General features: G+C 38.0%; 1 protein-coding gene across 1 annotated transcript in view; it reads right to left on the minus strand.

The window, feature by feature from the left end:
* The window catches only part of ush2a (Usher syndrome 2A (autosomal recessive, mild)), a 208,171-nt gene that overhangs the window by 120,343 nt on the left and 62,002 nt on the right, over positions 1 to 25,826 (minus strand). The window contains 7 exon segments of the mRNA XM_025907082.1: positions 1,628 to 1,758; positions 10,892 to 11,015; positions 12,355 to 12,461; positions 18,450 to 18,597; positions 18,825 to 19,000; positions 22,626 to 22,907; positions 25,466 to 25,613. Coding sequence (XP_025762867.1) covers positions 1,628 to 1,758; positions 10,892 to 11,015; positions 12,355 to 12,461; positions 18,450 to 18,597; positions 18,825 to 19,000; positions 22,626 to 22,907; positions 25,466 to 25,613 — 1,116 coding nt within the window.

Consider the following 25,826-nt stretch of genomic DNA (forward strand, 5'->3'; position numbering starts at 1 on the left):
CTTGTACTGCTCTACACTTGCACACTTTGAGAGACGCCTACCTGAACATTTGTTGCTGTAAAATAATATTGTTTGGATTTTTAGTTTATGAGACCCGTTTTCAATGTAGAAAAACCTGGAAAAGTCACAAGCTTAAATTTCAAATTTTGTTGATTTGAAAACATCTGTTGATCGACTTTTTACTCCATTATGCCAGTAAATCTTTAGTTATTTCATTTTCTCTTTTGCTGATAATATTACCAAACTGCCAGGATTCCTGTCCTGATAATAAAATGACTAGACCTATCAAATAAGTGATATCGGGCAAAACAATAATAACCAGCAACAAAGAATAAAGTCATAACTTGCCATACTTTTTTATGGCCATTGCAAAGAAACACCTCTTGCCTTTAAACCAGTCTGAGTCTGAAAAACGCTGCATGTTTGGCATTATGTGACAGACACCACAGCTCCATGCATGGATGCACTTGTACATTTATAGCTAGTTGCTGACACATTAACCACTACTCACCTGCATCAATAAAGTATAAACTGCCTCTTTTACATTTTGAGTGAATGCTTTTTTAAATGTTCTTGAGCTGCGATATAAGTGCGTGTGTGGCAGCTCACATGTGCATGTATTTATGAGCATATCACCTGCCTGTGTCATGCTAAATTACACCCTCCCCCCTGCATTGGTAATCCCATTAGGCTAGCTCAACAGGCTAATAGGGGGAAGTAATGGGCCCAGCTATATGTATCTAGGGGAACACTAATAAGCCATGACTCCACTCCTACTGTTAATTACCCCAAACTAGCCTAAACAAAGGAATCAACCCAGTTGGAGAAGACACACATACACTCCATCACACATTTAGCAACATAACCACAGACACACTCATCAACAGTGATAGTCAATGATCTGTTCAGTGACATACACCCATCTGCACAGACAGATATAACCCATAGTTACATTTTGATGAAGAGTTTTTGATAAAGTATTGCACAGTGATACTAATGAGAAACTAAAGTGTGTATGTGCATGTTTGTTTGAGTGTGTAATTAGTTGGTGGCCTGATGGAAGTATGTGTAATCATCTCCCATCATCACTTTCATCATCGAAGTCGTTGACTCTTTAACCCTTCTACATGTGTCTGTATGGATGGATAAGGAAAGTCAGGCTGTGTGGCTGTGTGCATGTGTATGAGTGTGTATATGTGTGCGTGCATGGGTGCAAAGCTTAATTAGCTTGCAATTGGTATTCGCGCGTGGTGACTGCAGGGAATGAGTTAATTGCAGTCCAATTCAAACGTTGACACACTTTCAAAGTTTTTCCCCTTTCCCTGCCTCCCTGACAGAAACCAATGAGGGGCTACAGATCACATTTATTAGATGAGAGAAAGTGAGAGAGAAAATGGAAGAGACTTGGAGAGAGAGCAATACAGAAGGAAAGAAAAACACAGGTGAGAAAAGTGGGTAGGTATAAGGAGTACAATTAAATGGGAAAAATGGGAAAATCAGGTGTTAAACAAAAATGCACAATCGGTAAATACAGATACATACAGCAGCAAACAAAATATATGTTGTAGTATGGCGTAATGAAAAATGTTTCAATTACGCAGAGACGCTTTTGAAACACATTACCTACCTGTGGGTCAAACAAAAAGTAGGGGCGTCCGTTTTTTATCTGAACAGCCAAAAACTCTTCCTGATTTCCTGGAGAGAAGCTGCAGAGTAGCAGGCCATCAGGGGCCCGAGTCTTAAAACTCAGCTCAACACCTGATACAAAGTGAGACAAGGAACAAGATGGGGGAGATGGAAATTTAGTAAAAGAGAGAGACAGCCTAAAAGAGGATTTTAATTCCAAGTTACACATTACCTCAGTGTTAAAGCTGACCACAGAAAGTTCAGGTTGCCTACAGCATGTATTCTTTATAAAACCCTCACTGCTTGCATCGAGATTAAGAGGGTCATTAAATTAATGAAATGCACTTGATTAACTGATCATCAGTAAGTGTGGTCATCTCTATAAAAGCCGAAGTTTTGGCAGTTTCCTGGGATAAAGCCTTCAGGTGTGAGATGTTTGGCCATAATGCACATCATATACCAAATATCAAGCACGGTGGGGGTGGAGTGGTGATTTGGGCTTATTTTGCAGCCAGCGGAACTGAGGACTCATTGACCATGAACTGTATATCAAAGTATTCTAAAGTCATCCCAAGCACACCAATGAATCTACAGTAGAATCACTGAAAAGAAAATAATCTAAGTGTTGCAATCGCAGAGTCCAAAGTCCACAACTTAACTCAACTGAAAGGCTGTCCATAGACGAATGCCCATAAATCTCTATGAACTGAATGAAGCAAAAAAAAGTCATATAGACTACATTGTTATTGTTGCCAAAAGTGACTTTACAAACTACTGAATCAGGGGGTGTGCTTAGCTTTTTACCATATCGTATTCAGAAGAGTCTTATGAAGTCTTTCTTTTTCACAGCTGTATATATACAAGCACACTGTCACAAGAACTGTCAAGAACACTGCAGGGATTGTTTAAACCCCAGTCTGAGATGTCATGTACTCACATAATGCTTGCTTAATTTTTTTAAGCCTGGTATACCTTGCACGTTTTTACCATTAAGTAAAAAAGAAAGAGGAAGACTAATAAATGTACATTTCTATCAAAATAACTGTTTCCCAACAGCACTAAACCTCTAAGCTGACCTCATTTCCTCTGTAAGCCAGCCGCCTAGGATAATCTTACCACTAAGATACTTCAGGGAAAACATGAAGATTGATCTTAGAAGACACACCTGCTTCCACAGTTTTGGAAGCTATCACTTGTGATGTCTTGCTTTTATCTCATGATACCACAGCCTTCCTTTCTTTATCCTTGTAGGATAAAGTAGTTAACAGAGAAGTCTCTAAAGTGTCAAAGACTAGGGTTAAGAGAGAAAATATGATAACACAATAAACTGAAGTTTTGATAGAAATTAAACATGAAATTAAATTGATCATTTTCTGAATCCCCAAATTTTTGGCCGGCTTAGTTGCCACCTTCAAAGCAGCATTTTATCAGTAAGTGTGTTAGGAAAAGTTTCTATTGCTTTCCTACATTTTCAAGTTATACATGTAGCATTAATCTGTCAGAAGATTTGTGGCTCAGATCTTAAAAGAATAAAAAAACTCATAGGGAAATGCTAAACTGCTAAAATGTCTGAATTCAGATAATTCTCAGTTATACTATTTTCAATTGGAGAAGCCTAAAAAATCATGACACCTAAAATGACAATGGATTTGGGATCTGACAAAACAAATGATGAGGAATATTCAGAATGAATCCTTGCATTTTAGTAATGTGGGAAATTTGCAGGTTCTTAGGCCAGCAGAGCCTTTAAGACACACGTGCACACACACACGCGAGACATTCATCCAGCGTGCTGCCTTGTCATGTTACCATGGATCAGAGATTTGATCTTAATCCACTACTAGATCCACATAACCACACAGACCAAGAAGGTTTATGTGTGTGTCTGTGAGTATGTGTGTTTCTTCAACACTGTCTGTCTCAGTAGAGAACAGACATGTGGGAAGATCTGAGTCAGTCCAGGGTTCATCAGAAGCAAGTGTTAGCAAAATAATTAGTGTGTGAATTCTCTTAAAACAGAGAGAAGTCAAACACTATACAGAACACTCAAAATGAATACTGATTATCAGAGCTCAGATCTCGACCTTTTTACACAGTTTTGAAGTCTTTTCTTGCTTTTTGTAACTGGATCTATTGTTATGCTGTAGATGGTTGCAAGTAGCAAAAAGAGAGACTTGAGTTGTTTTTATATATCGTAAAAACATAAGTATACCACACATGACTATAGAAAAAACAAAACAAGCTGTTATGTAGAAATAAGCATAGAAGGAGCCACTGAAGTCAGTCTGTAGGGTTTCATGCATTAGTTGATATGGAGGTTTATGCAGATGTGGAGCTGGAGCGTGCTGGGATCACAATGTGAGGAGTTTTCCTGAAATAAATTTGAGAATGTCAAGAGCTACATCTGCCAGCACATCTCCACTTTGGTCAGATGACAGTCGGAAACATTTACCTTCTAATTGGATTGTTTGGACTGAGGCCACATTGGAAAACTGTGTGAGCTGTGTCTGCCCTAATATACAAAAGTGGTTCAAATCAGAAATGAAAATATCATGTCATGTAGAATCTGAAAAACAGATGAACTATAGGAGCAGGTGGCCATGTATTGAGAGCAAGCAGCGGTGTTTTGCTGCGGTTGGAATAGCTACATGACCAGTCTGAGTGCCAGACAAATGTGTTGGGCTGGTTCCTCTGTCCCGCATCTACTCCCCCATGTAGAGGGAGATGTCTTTCAGGATACAGCAGAAGCATGCCGACGGCCTGAGGAGGAGTGGGTTCTGCTGTCTGGCAAAGCCCAGGTGGCACTCTCAACTTGAGAACAGAATGGCCGGGGTTAAATAACCAGTTGGGGCAGTGTGTGGGCATGTGTTCACAACCTTTAGTGGTGTGTAGTGTCTGCACTGCACTCAGCGGTGACTCTGACTCTGGAGAGAAGGAGATGGCAGGGCCTTCTCATGAGGCCCCACAGGCTTCAGTGATTCACTCCACCGAAGATTTTTCACTAGAGCAGCCTCGTGATGGCACCTTACTGTACACTCAGCCTTTGACCAAGTGATAAGAACTGATGGTCACATGGTGCACCCTGACACGGCGCTGGCCTACCTACATTTTGTATTGATTAAAGATAGGCTTTATTGAGTGAGTCGTGACGCTCACACAGAAGAGGAACACACTCAGCTGGCCTTCCCAAAAGTGCCTTTGCGCCTTGAGTGCATTGGCATGGGCCTCATTTGGCTGTTTCAGGTCATTTCCCAAGTTGGCAACCCAAAAGAGATACTCACTGACAGAGATGTCTTGCACACTTAAATAGCTGTATGAATTATTGGGCATTAAATCTGTTTGGACCAGCATCTACCACCCTCAGACTGACTGGCTGGTGGAGCGGGTGGATAAGACTATACTCAGACAATTTTCACTATGAGACAAAGTGCTTATATTACTCCCCTCTTCTAGCTCAAGCGGAGTGTGGTATCTGGCTCAGCTGTAGGGGAGGGGTGGAGCAGTTGGTTCAGGGTGTGGTGTCAGGAGAGGGTGACCCACACAGGTATTCTTCATTGCCTGGTCATGTAATCCCTATTTCAGTACGATACTGGGACCTGACGAGAGAGCGGTGTGTGGTGTGCAGAGTAGAAGGATGCAACTGGAAAACTGTATCAAGGAAAACGTATTGTGGAACACAATGAAAATAAACAGCCTTTAACGTGCAACGCCGTGTGTGGGGGTCCATCCACATATTGATTAACAATTTGATGATAATCATGAATTACTCTACACAGACATAAACCCAGTAAAGACTGTAGTAGTATCCAAAGAAAATGAATAAAACTGTTCTTCACAGTGGACTGGCATCCTGTACATCAAGTAGGCATGTGTCATTTACATTCACGACCTTGTCACCACGATGAGTCAAGTCATATGACAGATACCTGATATTACATTACCCCTCTTTAACCTACTCTCTTAAACCCTTTTCCTTCTTCTGCTTTTAACCTCTCTCCTTCTTTGTGACCTTTTCCTTCTCCTTTTCTACACATACTACCTCCTCTCAGTATTTTCTTTAACCTTGCATCTTTGATATATATATGTATGTATATATATATATATAAAATTTTTTCAATAAGGCATTTTCATGCATCTTGCTTCTGGACCTCTTTAACTTCTCTAATGCTACACTTTTGTGCATACAAAAAAAAGCAGACAATTTAAATGTGTGTGTTTTACATAGTACACAGTTATTGCATATATACACCCACTCTCCACCAGTCCTATGGAGAGGAGACAGACTCAAGGGCCAAACATGCTTTCATACTATCTGTTGGTGAAAGCACAGTTAAAAAACAGATCTAAAAATGCCAGAAAATCCAGTAGAGTGAAAAATATCAGTGCAGCGAAACTGTAATTCTTCTGATTTAGGGACTATTAAATGAAATTATTGAAATAAAAAAAAAAATCTAATAATCAATATAGTGTGTCAATAAATTCCTGAAGCCATCCATGGAAGTAAACTTGTAAGGAAAATTAAGGGTATGTACAGATTATGTGCACAGTTTTTGTGTGAGTCTGCATTTTTGTGATAGTCAAAGTGTTATCCAAGCATGCTCAAATGTAAAGCATCTGTGACACTGCTCATGCTCAGCAATACTTCCTTCAGATTTCCCCACAGGACTTCTGCTACTTCACACTGACAACCACTTTGGAGCCATCAACAGACAAACCTGAGCACACACCATGACAGGTGATTCTGTTACACATACAGCACAACGACACACACAGAGAGACACACACTTATAGACAAAGCGGTACATATACACACAAGCACTTTCATTGTGCGATCGAACAAACACAATACCCCAGCAAGCACTTACAGAGAATGCATAATAAAGCCACACATGGTCAAACACATGCACAGAAAAATTGTTGCTGTTTATGTTTTATACCAGTATACACAAAAATTTTAAGGCAACCACTTAAGTTAATGAAATGTTAAGACGACTAATATACTCCAACAAGAATTACTTAATATCTCTAATGTGCTTTTTTTCCCCAAAAGAAATTATTTTTACGTTTGTAAAATGCTGATCCAAAACACAAATTATAAAATATGCCTCAAAACAAAAGCCTTTGCCACACTTTTGTGCTACGCAGTATTTTTCCACCCTGACCAATGTGAATACTTATTGTTTTGGTCCCGTCCTGTTATATAACACATTTCAAGTTTAGAAAAAACTGCTTTCAGGTACTACAGAAAGGGGATGTTTGTTATGAAGCATTTATTGTCAAAACTGCTTTCCGGAGAGGGCAGTGGGGGATGAGAACCCCCTCTCTAGTTGTCTTTTCCCAAAGCAAAAAACCGCACTTGAAAGGTTCTCCCCACTGTGTGCTCAGTGGGCTTCTGACTATAAATTTCCTTTTCACTGGAAGCATAAAAATCCCAATTTATTAAACCAGAGAAAGGTGTTGGACCCTACTAGTGGACCATAAAGACAGTATGTTCATTCCACTCTGCAATGCAAAAATGAGTGCAAACACACTGACAACTTGGTTTTTCTCTGAGACCTAGTAAAGTTTGCCCGAAGGAAAAAGCACACTCTCAAAGGCTGCTCCACCTTCTTCTACAACATGCTGAATACGAGAAGTAAAATGCTGCTTTGATCAAAGAACACAGCAGTTTTTTCATGAGTGAAACAAGACCTACTGTAAGAAACATTTTGTGAACTATAAGCACATAAAACCAGCCACATTTACACAATCAACTTGATATTAAGTGATAAGAGTTCAAGTTCATTTTGTAAACCAACTTTTAAATCAATTAAAAATAAAGGACCATTTCAAAATGAATTATTAATTCGAAATAGTGTACTGTGTTGTACTCTTGTTACCGAATCAAAAGAGAAGATTCATGTTATATTCCACAATATAAAACATTAACACTTAGTTATGTTGAGCCATTTACAGTTTTAAGTAGTTTTATTTATTAGGTAGTATTGTTTCATGTGCATTGTTTCTCCTCTCTGTCTCAGTAAACAGTGGAGGTTGTGTGTAATCATCTACACAACATAACCTGAATAACTCCAGTCATGTTAGCTCTCTGCTGGCATTAATCAGAGCCTGGCGTATTAATGAGAGCGCGGCAGCTAGCTAATTACACCCATAGATTCTGCAGCAGCCCATTAAATATACAAATGACAGAATTAAAGAGCCCAGCCTCTTCTGATTAATCTTTAAATGGGGAAAAACTAATGATGTCTGTGCAAACTTTCCCTTCACACATTTCTCCCCCTCTCCTCTCAACGTCAGTGCCTGGCAATCAATCATATTAATTAGGGAAAAATAATTTGTATCATTTAACATTTCCCTCTTTCCTGCTTAGTTGTTGCAGTAGCAGCTATTGCAACAATGTGCTGTTTAAGATGTGTCTGGATATTATCCAAGTCTATTTGTTCCTGCATTAATTTTTTTCTTTTTTTTCCTAACATATTTCTGTGATGTTTCATCTCTCTTCATTTAATGTAGGTTAAAGAAATGCATCTGGATTAGCAAAAATATAAGCAGGACGTCATCTGCATTTCAAACAGCCCATTCCAGGCCCAGTGAAGAATTACTAAAGTGAGGAGAGAGGACTGTGTAATCTATTTTGACCCATTTCAATTTAAATACATTATTTTATAAATAATAACATATGCCTGTCTTAACTGAGAGGCAATGTCCTTAATTCAAATATAAGCATGGACAGCAGAAAGTCAGGAGAGTTTTAGACACAGAAACATAATAAATAAGATGAATGAAGTAACATGGATTTCTTGAAACAAGCACTTACGAGGTTATTCATATTGTAGCATGACTGCATATAGTTATAATCTTGTTTTATCTAAAGTAAGATTCAGTGAGGGAAATATTGACTTAATGCTTCTTATTAAGCTTTAAGAAGCATCTTTAAACACACGCGACCAGGCTTCATTTATGGAAACATGCACTCCTATCACAGTAATTGCACATGGAAACGAACCTATTTGGCAAAAATATATCTTTATATTTTTTAATAAAGTGGCCATAAGGTAACAGGTGAAAGGGTAAATACATGCTAGATAATCTCAACCTTAACTAAGATTTAACATGTAGAATACTGACCCTGCTCAATGATGTGCCCTTAGTTTGCATGTAGGATATAGAAAGCTTGAAGAACCTCAATAAATATTAATATTCCTAAGATGATGTATGACGTTGACAGAGAAAAATGATGATTTGTTGTTTCATACAGAAGGCACATCACGATCTTCTGAGGCATCAATGCTGCTAGGCCAAAACAAAAAGTTCCCTTTAGATGTAAAAGGACCTCAATTCTAAGCAACACCTTATAAAATCTGTGACATGTCCTAAATGATGCGTCGTGGGGTATGGCGCAGTCCACCTGAACAGATAAATAGTGTGCAAACATTCAGCACATAGAAAAATGTTACATTTGTCATTGCTTGAGTTGCAAGGTTTCCACAAGACAAAACGATTGACGAGTCTCTCCTTTTTGATCAATTGACTCTCGAGGGGGCATTACACTGCATTACATTCATAATCTAATTTGGCTTTGATTTGTTCGCTGTTCCGTGCGCTTCGATGGGAATAATTGTCTGTAGATGATGCTATTAGTATTGATGGTTGTAAAAGGGCGATGGTTTGAGGACTGCCGACACATTGATGGTCCAGAATAGATCCGGTCTGAAAGTGATTGTCTGATCCATTACCCTTTATGAAGGAGGAGAGCAGAGAAGCGCCCCTCAATAGCAAAAAATCATCATCTATTTGCTGGCAGCATTTAGAGAGATCTATTTACCTTTGTACTGGAGGAGCAATGATGAGATCAAAAATTTGAATTCCTTGCTTTGGGATAAAAATACAGCACTCAGTAAGTAAAATTAAGAAGCAAGAAAACAATATAGGAGACAGGTTGGCTGGGTTTTTCTGACTGCGCACTCGCTCAGTATTTTAAGAGTTCAATTGCCTTTGATGAAAAACATGAAATAAAGCAGTATTAATATTAATAACCAATTGTTTGCAAAATTAAAACACAGTACACAAAATGACATGTTAAGGAAGTAAATTAAAGCAGCAGAAGTCAAAAAGGAGACCAAAATATCATATCTGAACTGTGAGCTTTATAAATTATATTTGATAAATATTGTTTCACTTACACTCTGTTCAGCCACATCTATGTTAACACCGGCATTAGTCATAACATTTAGAGACTACTCATCCTTTTAGTATATGTATGGAAAGAACAAGCAATTACAAAATAAAAAAACCCAACAAAAATACCTTATAATATTTGAATTTTTACAAATGTGTACAGCCTAAACAGAACATCCTTCTCACAGTAGTCTAATCAAACATTATAAGAAATTAAATGTTGTGGGAAATGTCAATTTCATGTTAAATGATTGCAGAATTTGTTGATCAATCACAATAATTAAGCTTACTTCTAGGATTGAGTTACTATGTATTTACTATTGAAGTGAAGGCAAAAGCAACACCAGCCTGCTCTCTGAGTGCTTCACATGATATGTCTCCATAACAAAGTCTATTAAAACTTCAGATTCAGAACATGAACATGGAAGATATGGAGTACATGGACGCCTACTTTACGGACTGCAAACATACTGTACTGTACTTTGGTATTTTAGATCAAGCAAAATCTGATTATAGAGGGAATCACATTTGAAAACTTTAATCTACTCAAAGCCAGGAATATGTCATACATTTAGGAAAAACTGCTTGGCCACAGATGGTTTTTGTTTTTTTTTACTTTTTATGACACAGTATTAAATATCTTGGAAAGGTATTCTCTTCACACCAAAATACATTACTGGTGATAAAAGGTTTGTGTGGGACAGTGAAGTAATCTCAAGTGGCATCATAGAGCTTTGCTTGCTCAAATCCCACTGATTAGTATCAGCAGTCATTAATTATGAGCGTCAGACTGGGTGATGTTCTCAGATGAAGCAGAACATGTTTGGCTGTGCAGCTCAACCCTCTAATGATGCTGGTAAACAGAAAGATAATTGTCCTTTAAGATGACTGGGGAAGTCATTCTAAAGGAATGTCACTTGAACACTGAGAAGAAGAGACAGTGCAGTCAGTGTACACTAAAAAACACAGGGACGTATGTACGCATCCTGTCACATACTCCCGTGCACAGTACACAGAAATGCACATATACATACTGTCTATTTACTAATAGACAGACACCTGCACTCATCTAAACATCATTTCTTACCTGTAAAATCGGTGTTACTGGGAAGGATGTCACTGGGGAACTGATAGTAACTGTTTCCAGAAAATCTTGTTCCTCTGACAACTGGATCTTGTGGGTCAGAGAGAGAGACATCTGACCTTTCCACCTCAAAAAAACAAAATATGATAATGTATAAATACCTGGTATCTAGTATAGTGGCAGTACTCAAATTATAACTGCAGTCATAAATTGTAGTTAATTATGTTTAGTATAAAATCACATACTAACATTTTCCAAAAATAATATACTTGAGAGCAGAATTTTTTTGTTTTTAGATGATCATGTGTATATCAAATGCATTTAAGCACTTAGGGCCATGTGGGCTTGCACTCTCAACATGGCACAGATCCTCTTTCTTACTACTTCCCACAAGTCTCAGTATCAGTACTATTATTCCTCTATTTTAGACATAACCTGTGTGGCAGAGAATAAACAGTGGAATCATAGGCAGGAAGTTCTCATGATTTCTACGTACACACTGTGTGAATGATGAGATAACAAACAAAGACACACATTGGGTTTATTTCTCACTTCCAGCATGAAAAGAAAGCAATGTAGTCTGTGCCAGTGAGAAAACACAGAATCTTAGCTAACTTTGTTCAAGTATGGAATGATTTAGACTTTAAAACACTGACATGCTGGTAGCTTTAGCTTTAGCCCCTGTGAACCACACACGAGTGCCAAGTGTTCAGCTCAATTTAGGCCATATCTACAGTCATGCTTGTGGCTAGCATGAGTCTAGGCAAGGCAATAGATGAAAACAGTTATTCATTACTGTGAATTTCTGTTTAGCTGCAAACAAAGACAGACACCCTTAATGACCTTATAGTACCACATAACCTGCAGGCATACTTGTGGTTCCTGGAGTATGTAAAAGTAGAATAGGAGTCAGAGCCTTCAGCCTTTAGGTCCCCCTTCTGTGGAACCAGCTTCCAGTTTGGATTCGAGAGACAGAAACCCTCTCTATTTGTAAGATTAGGCTTAAAACTTTCCTTTTTGATAAAGCATGTAGTTAGGGTTGGATCATGTGTCTAGGCTGCTGTGGAATTCCCATGATGCACTGAGTCCTTCTTCTTCTTGAGTGTGTTTATAAACCTCTCTGCATTTAATTATTAGTTATTGTTAATCTCTGTCTCTCTTCCACAGCATGTTTTTTGTCCTGTCTTTATCCACTCACCCTCAACTGGTCGTGGCAGATGGCTGCCCCTCCCTGAGGCTGGTTCTGCCGGAGGTGTCTTCCTGTTAAGAGGGAGTTTTTCCTTCCCACTGTCGCCAAAGTGCTTGCTTATAGGGGGTCATATGATTGTTGGGATTTTCTCTGTTTTCTTTGTATTATTGTAGGGTCTTTACCATACAATATAAAGAACCTTGACACTACTGCTGTTGTGATTTTTGCGCTGTATAAATAAAATTGAAGTGAATTGAGTGTAGGGTAGTGCTCTTACCTGATATAGAGGGTATGGCCCATTAAGTTGGGCTGGGGGGTCCCACTCTATCTGAATGGTAGTTTCATTTTCTGGATATAATCGAGGTGAAGACAGTCCTGAAGGTGCTGAGAAGCAGAAAGTAAAGAAACGGAAAGGATGAACAGAAAGTGAATGTTAAATCAATGAAATATGAAGCCATTGTATTGTAAATGATGAAACTTTTCAAAAAATTTTGAAAAAGGGAGTGCTTATTTTTATTTGGCAGGACCTCTTCTTTGAACATTTTCCAAGTGTTTAATAATGAAGAAGACAAACTGGTGTGGTTTTGAAAGCGAAATGATTTCCCACTCTTGCTCGATATAGAATTTCAGTTGCTCAACAGTCAGGGCATCTTCTGTCAAGTTTTTTATTTCATAATTAAACTAAATGTTCTCAACGGGTGGCAGGTTTGGACTGAAGGCAGGCCAATTCAGTATCAGTGCTCTGTTACTACAGAGCTGTGGTGTTGTAATACATTGCTTCTCTGCAAAAAATGTCTATGTAAAAAGCAATGTAACCACAGCTAATTTACCCCAAAAACATTCAAACACATTAAGAACAAATACATCTCGTGTGATTGGGCTTTCCTTCAGTAGAAGCTTATTTCTTTCAGGCTACACAAAAATCCCATTTTCATTTAATAGAAGATCAATTTAATTTCCTTTGTTCACTCAAGGTGTTAAATTAAATGTCCCTTTGAAACATACTGTAAGGTACTAGAGATGCAGTTTTAACACATAACATAAATAAATCTACAAGAGACTAGCTGATATGGGGAGGACAGATTTATAGGAATGGGGGAAAAAGCATAGCAAGTGATAGACCGGTGTAGAGATGGCAAAGATGTGTGTGTGTGCGTGCATTAAGTGTCCTTTCATTGTAGTGTTTCTCTATAGATGTGTGGGTGTGTTTCAGTAATTGTCTAAATGGTTCGTGGTAGGAGTAAATTAGCTTTCAGTGACAACCATGCGGATTATCTTTAGTGTGACTTCTAACAGAGCCCTTAAAAGCAAAGTGGACAGCTTGTTTGGCGCCTCATCTTGGCACATCAAACCATAAATTACTGCCAATCGATAGCTTACCAGTCTATTGATATTGAGCTACTGTGACATTTAGAACACTGTCAGTGCCACACACATACAACATGGCCCTTGCTTTACACTGTGGTGTACTATTTATTTATTTATTTTTTTGATGTATGCCATGTTGGTAAATAAATCTTCCTTCTTGATATGAGTGGGTAGAAGAGTGATGCAGGGGTTTGAATCTGCCTGCCTTTCTGTGCAGAGCTTCCATGTTCTCCCTGTGGCTCTGGTAATTCCTCCCACAATAAAAAGGCATGCTTATTTTTCTAAGTGTGAATTGTTGGTCTGTCTCATATCTTGTCAAAAAGTGGCAACTTGTCAATTGTTTAGCCCACTTCCAACTAAGGAGGACCAACTTTATGTTAATGAAAAGATTTGTACATTAGCAGCAAAATGGCACAACACGAATATGAAAGTAAGTTTAATGATCCTCTGGGATCATCAAGGCATTTTCACCCAGAGGACTGCCACTCACTGGATATTCTCTCTCTTTCTGACCATTCTCTGTGAATCCAAGAAGTTATTTTGCATAAAAATCACAGTAAATTAGCAGTTTCTGAAGTACTCAGAAAAGCCCTTCTGACACCAACAACCATGCAGCGTTCAAAGCCACTTAAGTCACCTTTATACCCATTAACCCTTCTCTATACATGTCCACACCATCTCAACCTTGCTTCTCCTACATTGTCTCCAAACTGCTCAAAACTATGCTATCATTTTTACATACTCATTTCTAGTCTTGTCCATTCTGTTCACTCCCAATGAAAATTTTTGCATCTTCAACTTTGCCACCTCCAGCTTGGCTTCTTGTCTTTTTTTTAGTGTCACCATCTCCAAACTACACATTATAACAGGTCTCACAACTTATAAACTAGTTAAAAAGTCCACTGCCCTCCCTCTTAGACATTTCCTCTTCTGTCTCTTGTTTTCTTTATTCATCAGCTCCTCAAAGTATATCTTCCATCACTCATTAGTAGACACACTCGTCACTCATTAGTAGATTTACATTTCTATCCTTCAACACAGTAATCTGCTGTATATGCTTTCCAACTCAATCTCTCTGGTTATGTATAAAAGTTCTTTTTCTCCTTCTTCAGTGTCCAGCTGTCACCTCCTGCTACTTTCTTCATCTCCTTGACTATCCCACTGTTTCTTTGCTAACCTCTTCATTTGAATACTTTCTTGTGCTTACTCATTCCACTGCCAAATCTCATTGTCTTCTGTTTCTTTTCTGTCCTAAGGATATGTTTCTTCAGGTTCCTTCAGCACTACAACTATACTTTCTTTGTCATCTGGTGACTCTTCCTTACCACACAGAGCCTGTATCAACTACTCGCCGAACTCTGAACGACATTCGTCCTCTGCCTTCATTCGCTTCCTCTTCTTGATACCTAGAGCCATCATACAAACATCTGATGCTGCCTAGCTACATTTCCCCTAGATAATGTAGCCATAATCTACCTGAATGCACCTTCCTCCTTATATATGACCCATGTTTCTTCTTCTTGAAATATGTGTTCAACAGGCAGGTTAGAGGTAGCAGCCAGTTAACATGCCCTCTGTATTTGTGCACCAACATGTCAAATGTCATCCAGTAACTTATTTTCTTTGATAACTTAATCAGTTTTTGCATTACTGGGGATAATTTCTACTAGCATAAATTAATATTAGTTCCCAGCAATGACCTAACTATAGGAACTATAGGATAGTGTTATTGTTGTTGATAGAGTTTGAGTGTTCATGTTTGAATCATAAAAGACAGTTTCTTTCTTACTGACCAGGCTGATTGTAATATCTGCTTGTATATTTTCTGCATGTCATGTATTCATTTATTGTATCTGCTTGTTCATTTAGCGAAATGTACTTAACATTATGACACATCCAGTTTGACAAAACCCACTTGCTTTACTATTAGTATACTGAAAAACACACCACACATACACACACAAGGTTAACAGTCCACCAGAAAGGTTAATTTTAGCTGCCGACATGGTAATGAAGCAGCTAAATCATGGGCCAGCTCCCAGGAGCAATCGTGCATGTGCGTGTACACGTGTGTGTGTGTTTCCTGTTTTTACAGCAACTGACATGTCTTAACAGGCTCTTAGCGTACAGTTACACTACGCACATAAGCACACCACTTATTGACATGGCGATCCCTTGCCATGCATATTTCTCTTCTCAAGAAGGGCCTCAGGCCAATTATGCGTAAATCAATAAAGTTCCTGTTCTGTTGAGTGGTGTTACAGTGTGAGTGCACGTGTGTGTATGTGTCTCTGTGTGCATGTCTTGTAGAACAAGACTTTATGGATGTAGGATACATAAAACATCACCATCAGACCCTGATTAGCCACTCACTTTACTTTGTGATCAATAACTTTGTGGGAAGATACACACACACTGAAACAATTGCAAATGCATCAACACAGGTGGACAGGAGACCTCTTTCCTTGAGTCGTTACGTCTGTCTCAGCGTGCGCGCTAATGTTTAGTCATGTGCTTTGGTGTAACTCCGGTGGATTCACAGATGCTGTCTGTTCACTTACACCAGATGGTAGCTGGCTCTAATGGCCCAGCGTCATGTGTGGAAGATTTATCAGAGCATCTGTATCATGCTCAAGTACACCTTATGAGGAGTACCACTGAATGTGAAGATATTTCTACTACAGAGGTTTTTTCAGGTCATGTTCCTTTCATTCAGCTCAATAGTGCTGATTGCAAGAGAAAAGCAGGAGACCTTTTTGTTGACTAAAGAAGGTTTCAGTCAACAAACAGTTTGGTGTCCCAAATAGGAAGGGTTTTTATTAATTGTGCTTCTTTATTAGAAGGGCAAATTTTAAGATGTGCACATACGCAATACGAGCACATATGTACAATCCAAGATTGCCTCTGCCGGGGGAAACGAGAAGCAGAGCAGAAAGCAGTGAGTCGATCCAGATTTTACAGGCTGGGAAAGAGCTCAAATGATGAAAAAAAAGATTAATAAAAAAGTGCTAGCCCCCAGCCTCTCCAGCACCTATGACAAAAATTTAAAAATTCTAGGTGATTTTCAGAAAAGTTGACCTCTGACCTTGAGGTCTAGGTCATGGAGATTTGAACTCATCTGAGACTTTCATTAGATCCACCTATAGTATCAATTAGAAAATCCTAGATGGCATCTTTCTCAATTTATTGTGTTCACAAGATTTTCAGAAAACTTGACCTCTGACCTTGAGGTTAAGGTCACTCTGACTTGAACTCATTCAAGATTTTTAGTAGCTGCACCTACCAAAATCCTACGCTCCCTCGTTCTCAAGTTATCATATTGACAAACGTGGGTGTCCACGTGTTTGACGACAATACCCCATCAGCCTTAAAAAAGCCTCTTTATTTTGGCAGTAGACTTCTAATGGGGTTATTAGTGGTCCAAAAAGTACATAACTGTAGACAACTAACAACAGCATGCAAAAAGAGGCTTTTCCAACAGATGCATATGAAGTAAAACCAAACAAAAATAAAAAGAAGCCAGCAGCTTTGCCGAATTTTTATAATTCTTCTAATTACAACTGCCTACTGATATGCTAATGTGTTTTTATAAAGGAACGTAATAGTATTCCCCCAGTGCATGTTAGATTGAGGTCTTAAAGATTATTGTTAAATATTTTTTGTCAAGTTCCAAGATTATTGCTAAACTGAAAGAAGAAAAAGTGATATGAGATCTGATGCAGCAGAAGCTTAACACCCAGTGGAGGAGCAAACGCTATGCAAATTGTTTTGAGATTAAAAAAAAAAATCTGCTAAACGGCATATGCCATTATCATTTCTTATAGTTGAAACAAGAGACATCTTTGGCGTTGGATGAAACAAAACGGTGGCAACAGATGTGGCTGTTAAAAATACATTCAAAAAGTCAACTGGGTACAATAAGCCATATTGAACTGTACTGTATTACAGTCAAGAGAAGTCTTTGGAATCACTTAAAATAAACATTGTCGCTGTGTCAACAGATGTAGCCATTAAAAATACATTTAAAAAGTCCACCAATTACAATGCGAAGCATCATTCATCACAATAAACACAAGGAATGACTTTTTGAGAATTGTATGAAATGAAAATATTCCCTATGTCAACAGATGTAGCTGTTCAGAATATGTTCAAAAGCTGAATTCCCTGAGCAAGTATTTATAGATGAAAGGTTTTTGTTTTACAACTCTGCGCGCCCATTGTCTATTCACCTAAAGAGATAAACAAAACAAAAAAGACAAAAACATAACATGAGCAGCAAGCGTAGACACCATGAGTGAACAGATGGAAAAGTGTGTTGCAGGGTCAAGTGCGCCTCTGAGTGCAATATGTATATTTCAGAGTGATTCATGTTCCTCTGCTGCCATGTGCTATTTGTGTGTGAGTGAAAGAGCCCAGCAGATAGCAAGTGAAAGATGGACAGGGAGGGGGGGCTGAGAAAGCAACAGACTATCAAGACAGACAGAAAAAGACATTAAATCAGAATTCTGTGTGTGTCTATGTCACCGTCCACTGATCAATTAGTGCTCATCTAGGCACCAGAGATTTGTGCCTGAGTTATTAAACATAGCTAATTCATCCTACTTCCATAAAGGTTATAAATCCACAGAAGAGCGAGAGGGATTGTATATGTGTTTCTGTAATTCTGTGTGTGTTTGATTCATGGCCAGCAGGAAGTGTGTGCTACGCCACATTTTTCTCCTTGTAATTAACAGTAAATTGTTTTTACTGCCGTGCACCATGAATATCCCCCCTAGTTAACATGACCAATGCTGTCGCCACTCAAGTACCTGATGACTGACTGAGTGCTTTCGGGTGTGTGTGTGTCTGTTTGTGTGTGCATATGTCAGAGGTTTGTTTTCCAGTTGTTTTGCAAACACCACAGTATGTAAAATAACTACTATTATACTTTAAAAAGACAATATTTGGGAACTATCAGTATTTGTTTATGTCTGTGTGTGTTTTGCATAAATCTTTATGCTCTACCTGCTGGTAAGGTCCATCCAGTGCTTGGCAAACTGGTAATGCAACCTGCTTTTGTGCAGAGTGTGACAGTGAAGTTGTACACGTGATAAGGTTTCAATCCTTTCACTACGTAAACTGGCTGTGATGATGGGCCCACTCTATGCAACACCTGCAAACACAGGGACAAGGAATAAAAACTTAGACAAACAGAAGAAAGCAAAGAGACTATCCCATTGTGAAAAGTTAGTGAAAATGACCTAATACGAAAGCATTTATCTTCAAAATAAATGTCATTTGCTGTATATTACATTTCTGCCAGGTGAGCTCTTTTTTTTTTTTTTTTTTTGGTAGGTTGTCCTGCCAATTATCTCCAATTTTACATGTGAGTGTGCTTACCTGACTAATAACCGGAGGGGCATATGGATTGTTGGTCTGTTCGGTGAGCAGGTTGACCCGATATTCTGTCACCAGTCCTCTGGCGATGACCCCGTGGTCTTCAGCAGTGCTCCAGGTTACTTTAAGACTGGTGGATGACAGTGCATACACTTCTGGAGGAGCCATAAACTCTGGCACTGGAAACACATATTACACTGTTTTCATTATCAGACCTCCATGCCACAAATCAGCTATTTACAGAGATCACAAAGAGCATAGGCATATCCTAAGCTAACACACAAGTTATTACAGAGTAAAGTAAATCTGATTGCAAGCTAACACTCTAATACACGTTGTGACTTTTCAGGGGTCCATAGATTAGGCATTTGTTTATCTGTATACAGATGTTATTTCAATGCAGCCAAAATTATGTATAAAGCACCATTATAAAGATTTTAATCAGAGACATTTACACCGAGGAAGACCACAACCTGGTCTCTGAACAACAGCTCTTTCCTGCTAATTTCTCCTTATCTAGCTTACAAACTTGTAACAAACTGAAAACAAAGTAACCAATGCGAAAAAATATTTTTATAGCAGGGTAACTAATTAGCAAATCAGCAATCTGCAGCCCAGCGGACACCAAGTACAGTTTAGTGGACTTTTTCACTAATTTTCAGTACACTCCTTGCGCCTGACCATTTTCATAGGAATATGTCTCTTTTCTACCCACTTAACAATGACCTGATTCAAGCATAAAAAAGGCACCTAACTGAAGGGATGAACCAGAGTTGTGTCTAGACAGGTACGCAACTTAGCTAAACATAAACCAATATATAAAAAGTATCTTTAGACACTTTGTTACAAGGAGCCTGTCACAAAAGACATAATTTGGCCAATTTCTTTAGTTGGATTTATAAAAAAAACCAAACAAGTTTGACAGTCAAACTTGGTTATCTGTGTGTGTGTGTTTTTAAAAAAAAGACAGCACTTACAGAGTTATCATAGATAAATTCTGATGAATCGCAATAGGCTATTTCCTACTGCCCAATATCTTTTAAAACTGAGCAAGTACATCATGGTTAGCGCAGAAAATGACAACAGTGTACTGCTCCCTTTTGTTGATATGAGTCAGTGTACTGTAGTTCACTCAATAGTCTTTTTTGTCCTCTCCTTCTTTCTCTCTTCTTTATATGACAGTAATCATTGAAATATGTTTTTTTTTTATCTTATTACAGTTGGAATTTGTTTAAATGATTGGATAAGCTATCTTGCTCCATACAAAACCCATGAAAAAATTATAATCAAAGATAAGGCAATATTTTCTTAATTTATAAACATAGATGTACCTGCTTGTAATAAATAGAATCAGTAGATTAAAAACATTAACTACTGTAATTACAAGCCCAAATTACTCTAACCCCATCCAAAATCAGAATCTTGGCGATAAGCCTGGGCTCTGTCATGGTCTGGGGCTGCAATCCAGTCAGTGGTGCTGAATGCAGAAAAGTACCATTAGATTTTGATCAAGCATGCAATACCATCTGGAAAGCCTCTGATTGGCAAACGCTTCATTTTTCAGTATGACAATGATCCCAAACACGGCCAATGCTGTAAAAGTATACCTGGCTAGAAAAACACACAGTGGAATACTATCAGTCATGGACTGGCCTCCCCAGAGCCTGGACCTAAACATTAATGAAGCAGTGTGGGATCATCATGATAGAGAACGGAACAAAAAGCTGCCAACATCCAAAGAAGAACTTTGGAAAGTCCTTCAAGAAGCCTGGAAAGCAATTCCTGAAGTTTACTTCAAGAAATAACAAGAAGGCTTACCTAAGAGAGCTCAGGCTGCTTTGAGAACTAAAGGTGGTCATACCAAAGATTATTTTCAAGTATGTTAGAATTGTAACATGTGTTTGGAAGTTTAAATACACTGTTGCACCACTTTCCCAACAAACATGGAGAACACAACACTCCAGGATAACAAAGGTCAAAGGTCAGTCCACCTGCCTTTCAAACCTCAGGAAGGTTTTGAAAAATCCATGACTCTCCTTCCCAGACATGCAAGTGGTAACCAACCTTGTTCTGCATTAAACTGTTACAAATACAATTCCAAACTGCTCCTGACGTGATGCTTATTGCTTATTTACCTTTATTGATATGATGTATATTTTCTATGCAACTACTGCTTTTTTAGTCATTCATTCAGTCACTGCGTCTTTTATTCTATGTGTATTTAGTGCCAGGGTTTGGTTATAGTTATGTCTTTGTTTGTAAGATGAGGAATAAGTGTTTTATAAATACAATGATTTTGTGTTTCTGTTCTTAACAACCCCAACTCATATCACTTGTTATCTAATTTTAGGTTTGCTTCTAACTTTTAGTTATTCATTATCAGCCTATTATGTTTATTAAGCCAATTCTTGAAGTGGCATGGAGATGCAGGGGTTAGCACTGCTGCCTCACACAAACTTCTGTAAGTTCTCTGTCTCATCTTCATTTGGTATTAGCAAACAGGTACGTCATCTCATAACTTATCAGAAAAGTGAGAATACATTCAAAACATTGTCTGTATTCTCTCCGTCTTAGTGGATTATTAAATTTGGCTCCACATTAATTTCACCACTTGTCCTGTGAGTATCAGCTAGTGACTCTAACATTCTCTAAGAAGATGTGTGTCTGACAGTTTAACCTAAAATGTGTCGGCTGAACCTGCAAAGTTTATTTTTCATTACTTAATAACTTGGTGATTTTTTTTCTTTGACTACCACATAAAAAAATAAAAAAAATAAAATACAAATTCTAATAAAAAGACAAATTCAGAGAGGTTAGTGGATATTATGTGGTCTTAATGGATTTAAGTATTTGATAATTCTACGGTTGTGATAGCCACTGTTACATGACAGATTAGAGAGAAGGATTCTTTATTCTACTGTTGATGCCATCTAACTGTGAAATATGCTGTGAAATGTGATTCATGGTAGACATAACCACAATCATATTCTCTCTTTCTAACTCGGCACATGTACGCGCACCAACACTGACACACATCCCACATTCAAAATGGTGTTATCATATGCTTGTTATCCAGACACATAGCTTAGAGTGACGTTGGAGGCAATCATTTAGTCCTAATGAGCCATATCATCCCTTTGAAATTCAAATACCTTAATGAGTTTCCCCTCCCCCACACGCAGTTTTTCTTTCTTCCTTCCTTCCCCGCTTTCTTTTTCTACAATCTATCTCACAAATACTCACTAATTTTAATATAGTACAAAAGATTATTTAACCAACAGCAATGGCATCTGGTGTGTAGCTACATTTTAACCAAAACGTCACTCAATTCCAATTTGTTTTTAGATCTGGGGTCCATCAGTTATTGACAGGCCTTAATTTAACATTATAAGTTAAAAATTTAACTCATTTAAATTTTAAGCAAGCTCTTTGGAGTTTCTGAATGCAAATCATTTTGTGTGAATATAGCTGTAATACAGTATCGGATTTTTCTGATTCAGCCATGGAAGGCCATGAAAGGAAAACCTAGCTTAAAAAATCCATAATGGACACACCACTGAGTCATTGATGGTTGCCAGCTGGACAAAAGTCAGCCCTTTAACACTGAAATGGAACCGCTATCTTTGGGCAAGCCCCTTTCTGATAATTGCCCAGAAAACATTAACCACTCAAGGTTTTTGTTTCACACAGCTACAGTGCCTAACTAGATTTTACTTGGTTATTTCACTGAATCCTTAACTTACTTTAAATACACCCGGTGAGTAAAAGTCAGCTTTTGAAATCATGAACACGAGATATACAAACCTCCCTCCATGGTGCGTGCTGAGGTCCACCCAGATGTACAACTTCCTGCAATATTGGTGCTTACAACTCTCATCTGGTATGTTGAAAAAGCCTCTAGACCAGTTACATTAGTACTGGTCTCAGGGGGTGATATTATGCTTTTATTGGCTGGGTTGGAACTTAAGGAGACACTTGGATCCGGCCAACCAGAGCTGAAAAACACTCTCTTTTCAATAGCAAGACTCGAAAGGTTCTGTGACTCCATTGGCCCACGAAGAAAGACCTCATACTTTGTGATAACACCTGTACAAAAAGAAAACAAATGTTAAATCAGTCTCTGAGATTACCTCTGATGTCTGCTAAAACAAAAGCTCTTCACCGAAACAATTATTTAGGAAATTAAAGAAGGAAAGCAACAGCTGCAGCTGCAGGGTTTGTCAGGAAAATACTGTCTGCACAGTTTATTTGTGCCCTAACACAACACTTTAGTTATTGTTAGTAACAGTAACAATAGTCCTTTCAAATTCATATCCTGATTACTAAAAATGTTGAAGTAAGAAAAAAAAAACTGAGAATACTAATTAGTAAGTAGTATTGCATGCAATGCAGTTTTGTTGATGACTTGTTAAAATGAAAACAACAGAAATGTGTTAAAATGAGGAGAGAGCAACATGTACATACAAGTAAGAAATCTACAGATCCTCTGTGTACGGTTAAAGGTTTTCAATTGTTGTGGTTATAAAATAATGCTTCAAATGATAGAAATATAAATTATAAATAAAAACAAATATAATACAAATGCCTGTTTTGGTAGCTTTGTTTGCCCTGTGCTTAACATGCTCTTACTTCATTCCTTTACTGTTCTTTGATGTCACCTAGGTCTTTATTCGTTATAGCATTCTAGACATCTCATCTTAAGTCTACATTTTAGAGACATAAATAAGGACCTTTTAACAAATGTGTTCCCATGTGATGACGTCCTTTTGTTTTTTAATTCAACTGCTGCACCAACCTCCTTTTATAATTAAATGCTGTCCTTTGTTTTTTTTTGTTTTTGGTATATTCATAGTATTCTTCTTATGTATTTCACGCATGTGTTATTTTGAGACAGGTGGGGATTATGTCTCCTCCCCATCGTCCTCATCATTAATGATCAAGTCCAGTATTTACCTGGGCATGACTTAACCAATTAACCAATACCTACCTGTTATATGTCAGCTGATCTATCTATGAAGACTTGATTGGTTAATTAGAATTTTTTTCTGTTTCCTGTCTTGTATTTAAGCAGTCTTCTACAATGTTTTACTATGACCCTGATGAAGGCCACAAGCCGAAACGCGTTGGTCAGTCAATAAAGTTGTTCATCTTCCCTTAAGTGTTGCTGGAGTTCCTGCATTGTGAATTCTTTCATCCTCTCCATGCACCTTGGAAGTAGGTGAAGTTGTGCCAGAAATTTTTGCTGTGATTATGTATAATATAAGAAGTGTAGCTTCTACAACTGCAACAAATTTAGTTTATTAGAAATCTGAATAGAAATCTTAACAACAGTTAACTATCCTTAGCCAATCAAACTACTCTCTGGAACTCCTAATAACTGCATCACTAGTAGATCGTTAAATGTTGGAAAATAGAAAATCTATAATAGATATATTCATCCTTTAGCAGTATTTACTCTCCAAGTTCATAGAAAAAATTAAAAGCTTATATAAATTATAAAATTAAATGAATCAAAAATGAAAAACTTGTGCCAAAAAGCAGAAGACATGTTACACAGCAAAAAATAAGGTACAAACCCACCATTGTGGAGAGTCTCCACATTTGCAAATAAGTACTGAGCAGGTCTCAGCAATACTGCTAACCAGATACACGTTATGATGTCTGGCCCTCCACTAAATGAGGAAAAACAAAAACTGGTGTAGGCAGATGCATGCATTTTAAAACTGATCATTTCCACCCGAACACCACTTCAGTTTCTTATTATTTTCACAGAAGCACTGACCACACAGGCAAGAATAGCCGTATTATAAAAGGGTTACTTTAACTCGACTTCTCATTGAATGCTTTAGTTTGAATGCACGGAGCTGGGACGACTGAAACTAACATAAAGATTGCCTGATAAAGACCGAGAGCAAAATCAAAATGGAGAGGTGAGAAGGATGCTAAATGATTAACTAATGACAATGAAATGACACACAAAACCAAATTAAGTGAGCTTTATATGACACTGCGAGGGAAACAGATCAACAGATGGAGAGGGGAAAAAAAGAGACAGAAGCAGAGAGAAACCCAGGTTAGAGGGCTTTGTTTTACACTGAGCTTTAGAGCCAATACAAAGCTCTCTGGATTTACAAAAGGCAGTTCCAGTTCAGTGTGTATTTCTGTGTGTGTGTGTGTGTGTGTGTGTTGGTTTAAGTTGACTCTCATGTGTCTTGAATGACACAGCCCTGAAGCTTTGCCACTAGGTAAGTGTTTCATGTACAAAATGTGTGTCATTTATTCTACTGTATTATTAATTTTGAAACAGGCATTAACATTATAATGCAATTGTTATTTACTTAAAATAAACATAATGTATTCTTAATTGCAAAGCTATAAGCAATTTTTTTCTCTTGGCAGTGAGACCTTCTATGATGCATGGTATGTAGACAGTGATACTGCTGCAGAATGCTAAGGGTTACGTTGGGAGTGACCAGGATGGACAAGAGAAGATCACAGAGAAGTGTTATAGATAAAGTGAAAGAGTACAAGCAGAGAGTTGGTGTGACAGAACAAGGAATAATGTAAAATGGATAAAAAGAAGAACAGTAAGTATTACACATTAGATGAGATTACCATACGAGTGTGTGTATTTGTGGTCATACCATTAGGCTCACTGGGGGGCTCCCAAGAAGCATGCAGAGTATGAGGTCCTATGGCAGTGATTTTAGGAGGGGGCTGGTTTTGTGGGGGGGCAGAGGCTGTCAGAAGAGACAGCGGTGGGCTAGAAGTGCACCCCCCAGAAGAACACGCCTGTTGAAAAGGTTAAACAGTTTTCATTGTCATTTTTTAGTCCGTAAATTATGTAAATATAAATATTTTTAAAAAGTAGTTCAAGCTTACTTTCTATATTATTTTAAAGCTATAGCTACCATTAGCCACAACATTTAAAACATAGATGGGTGAAAAACTGTGATGGCTCTAGGAAAGAGTATATTTAAACAGCAAGCCTTGTGTGGTGGTCCG

This window comes from Oreochromis niloticus, linkage group LG1 (genome assembly GCF_001858045.2).
Source record: "Oreochromis niloticus isolate F11D_XX linkage group LG1, O_niloticus_UMD_NMBU, whole genome shotgun sequence".
In the NCBI taxonomy this organism is placed as follows: domain Eukaryota; kingdom Metazoa; phylum Chordata; class Actinopteri; order Cichliformes; family Cichlidae; genus Oreochromis; species Oreochromis niloticus.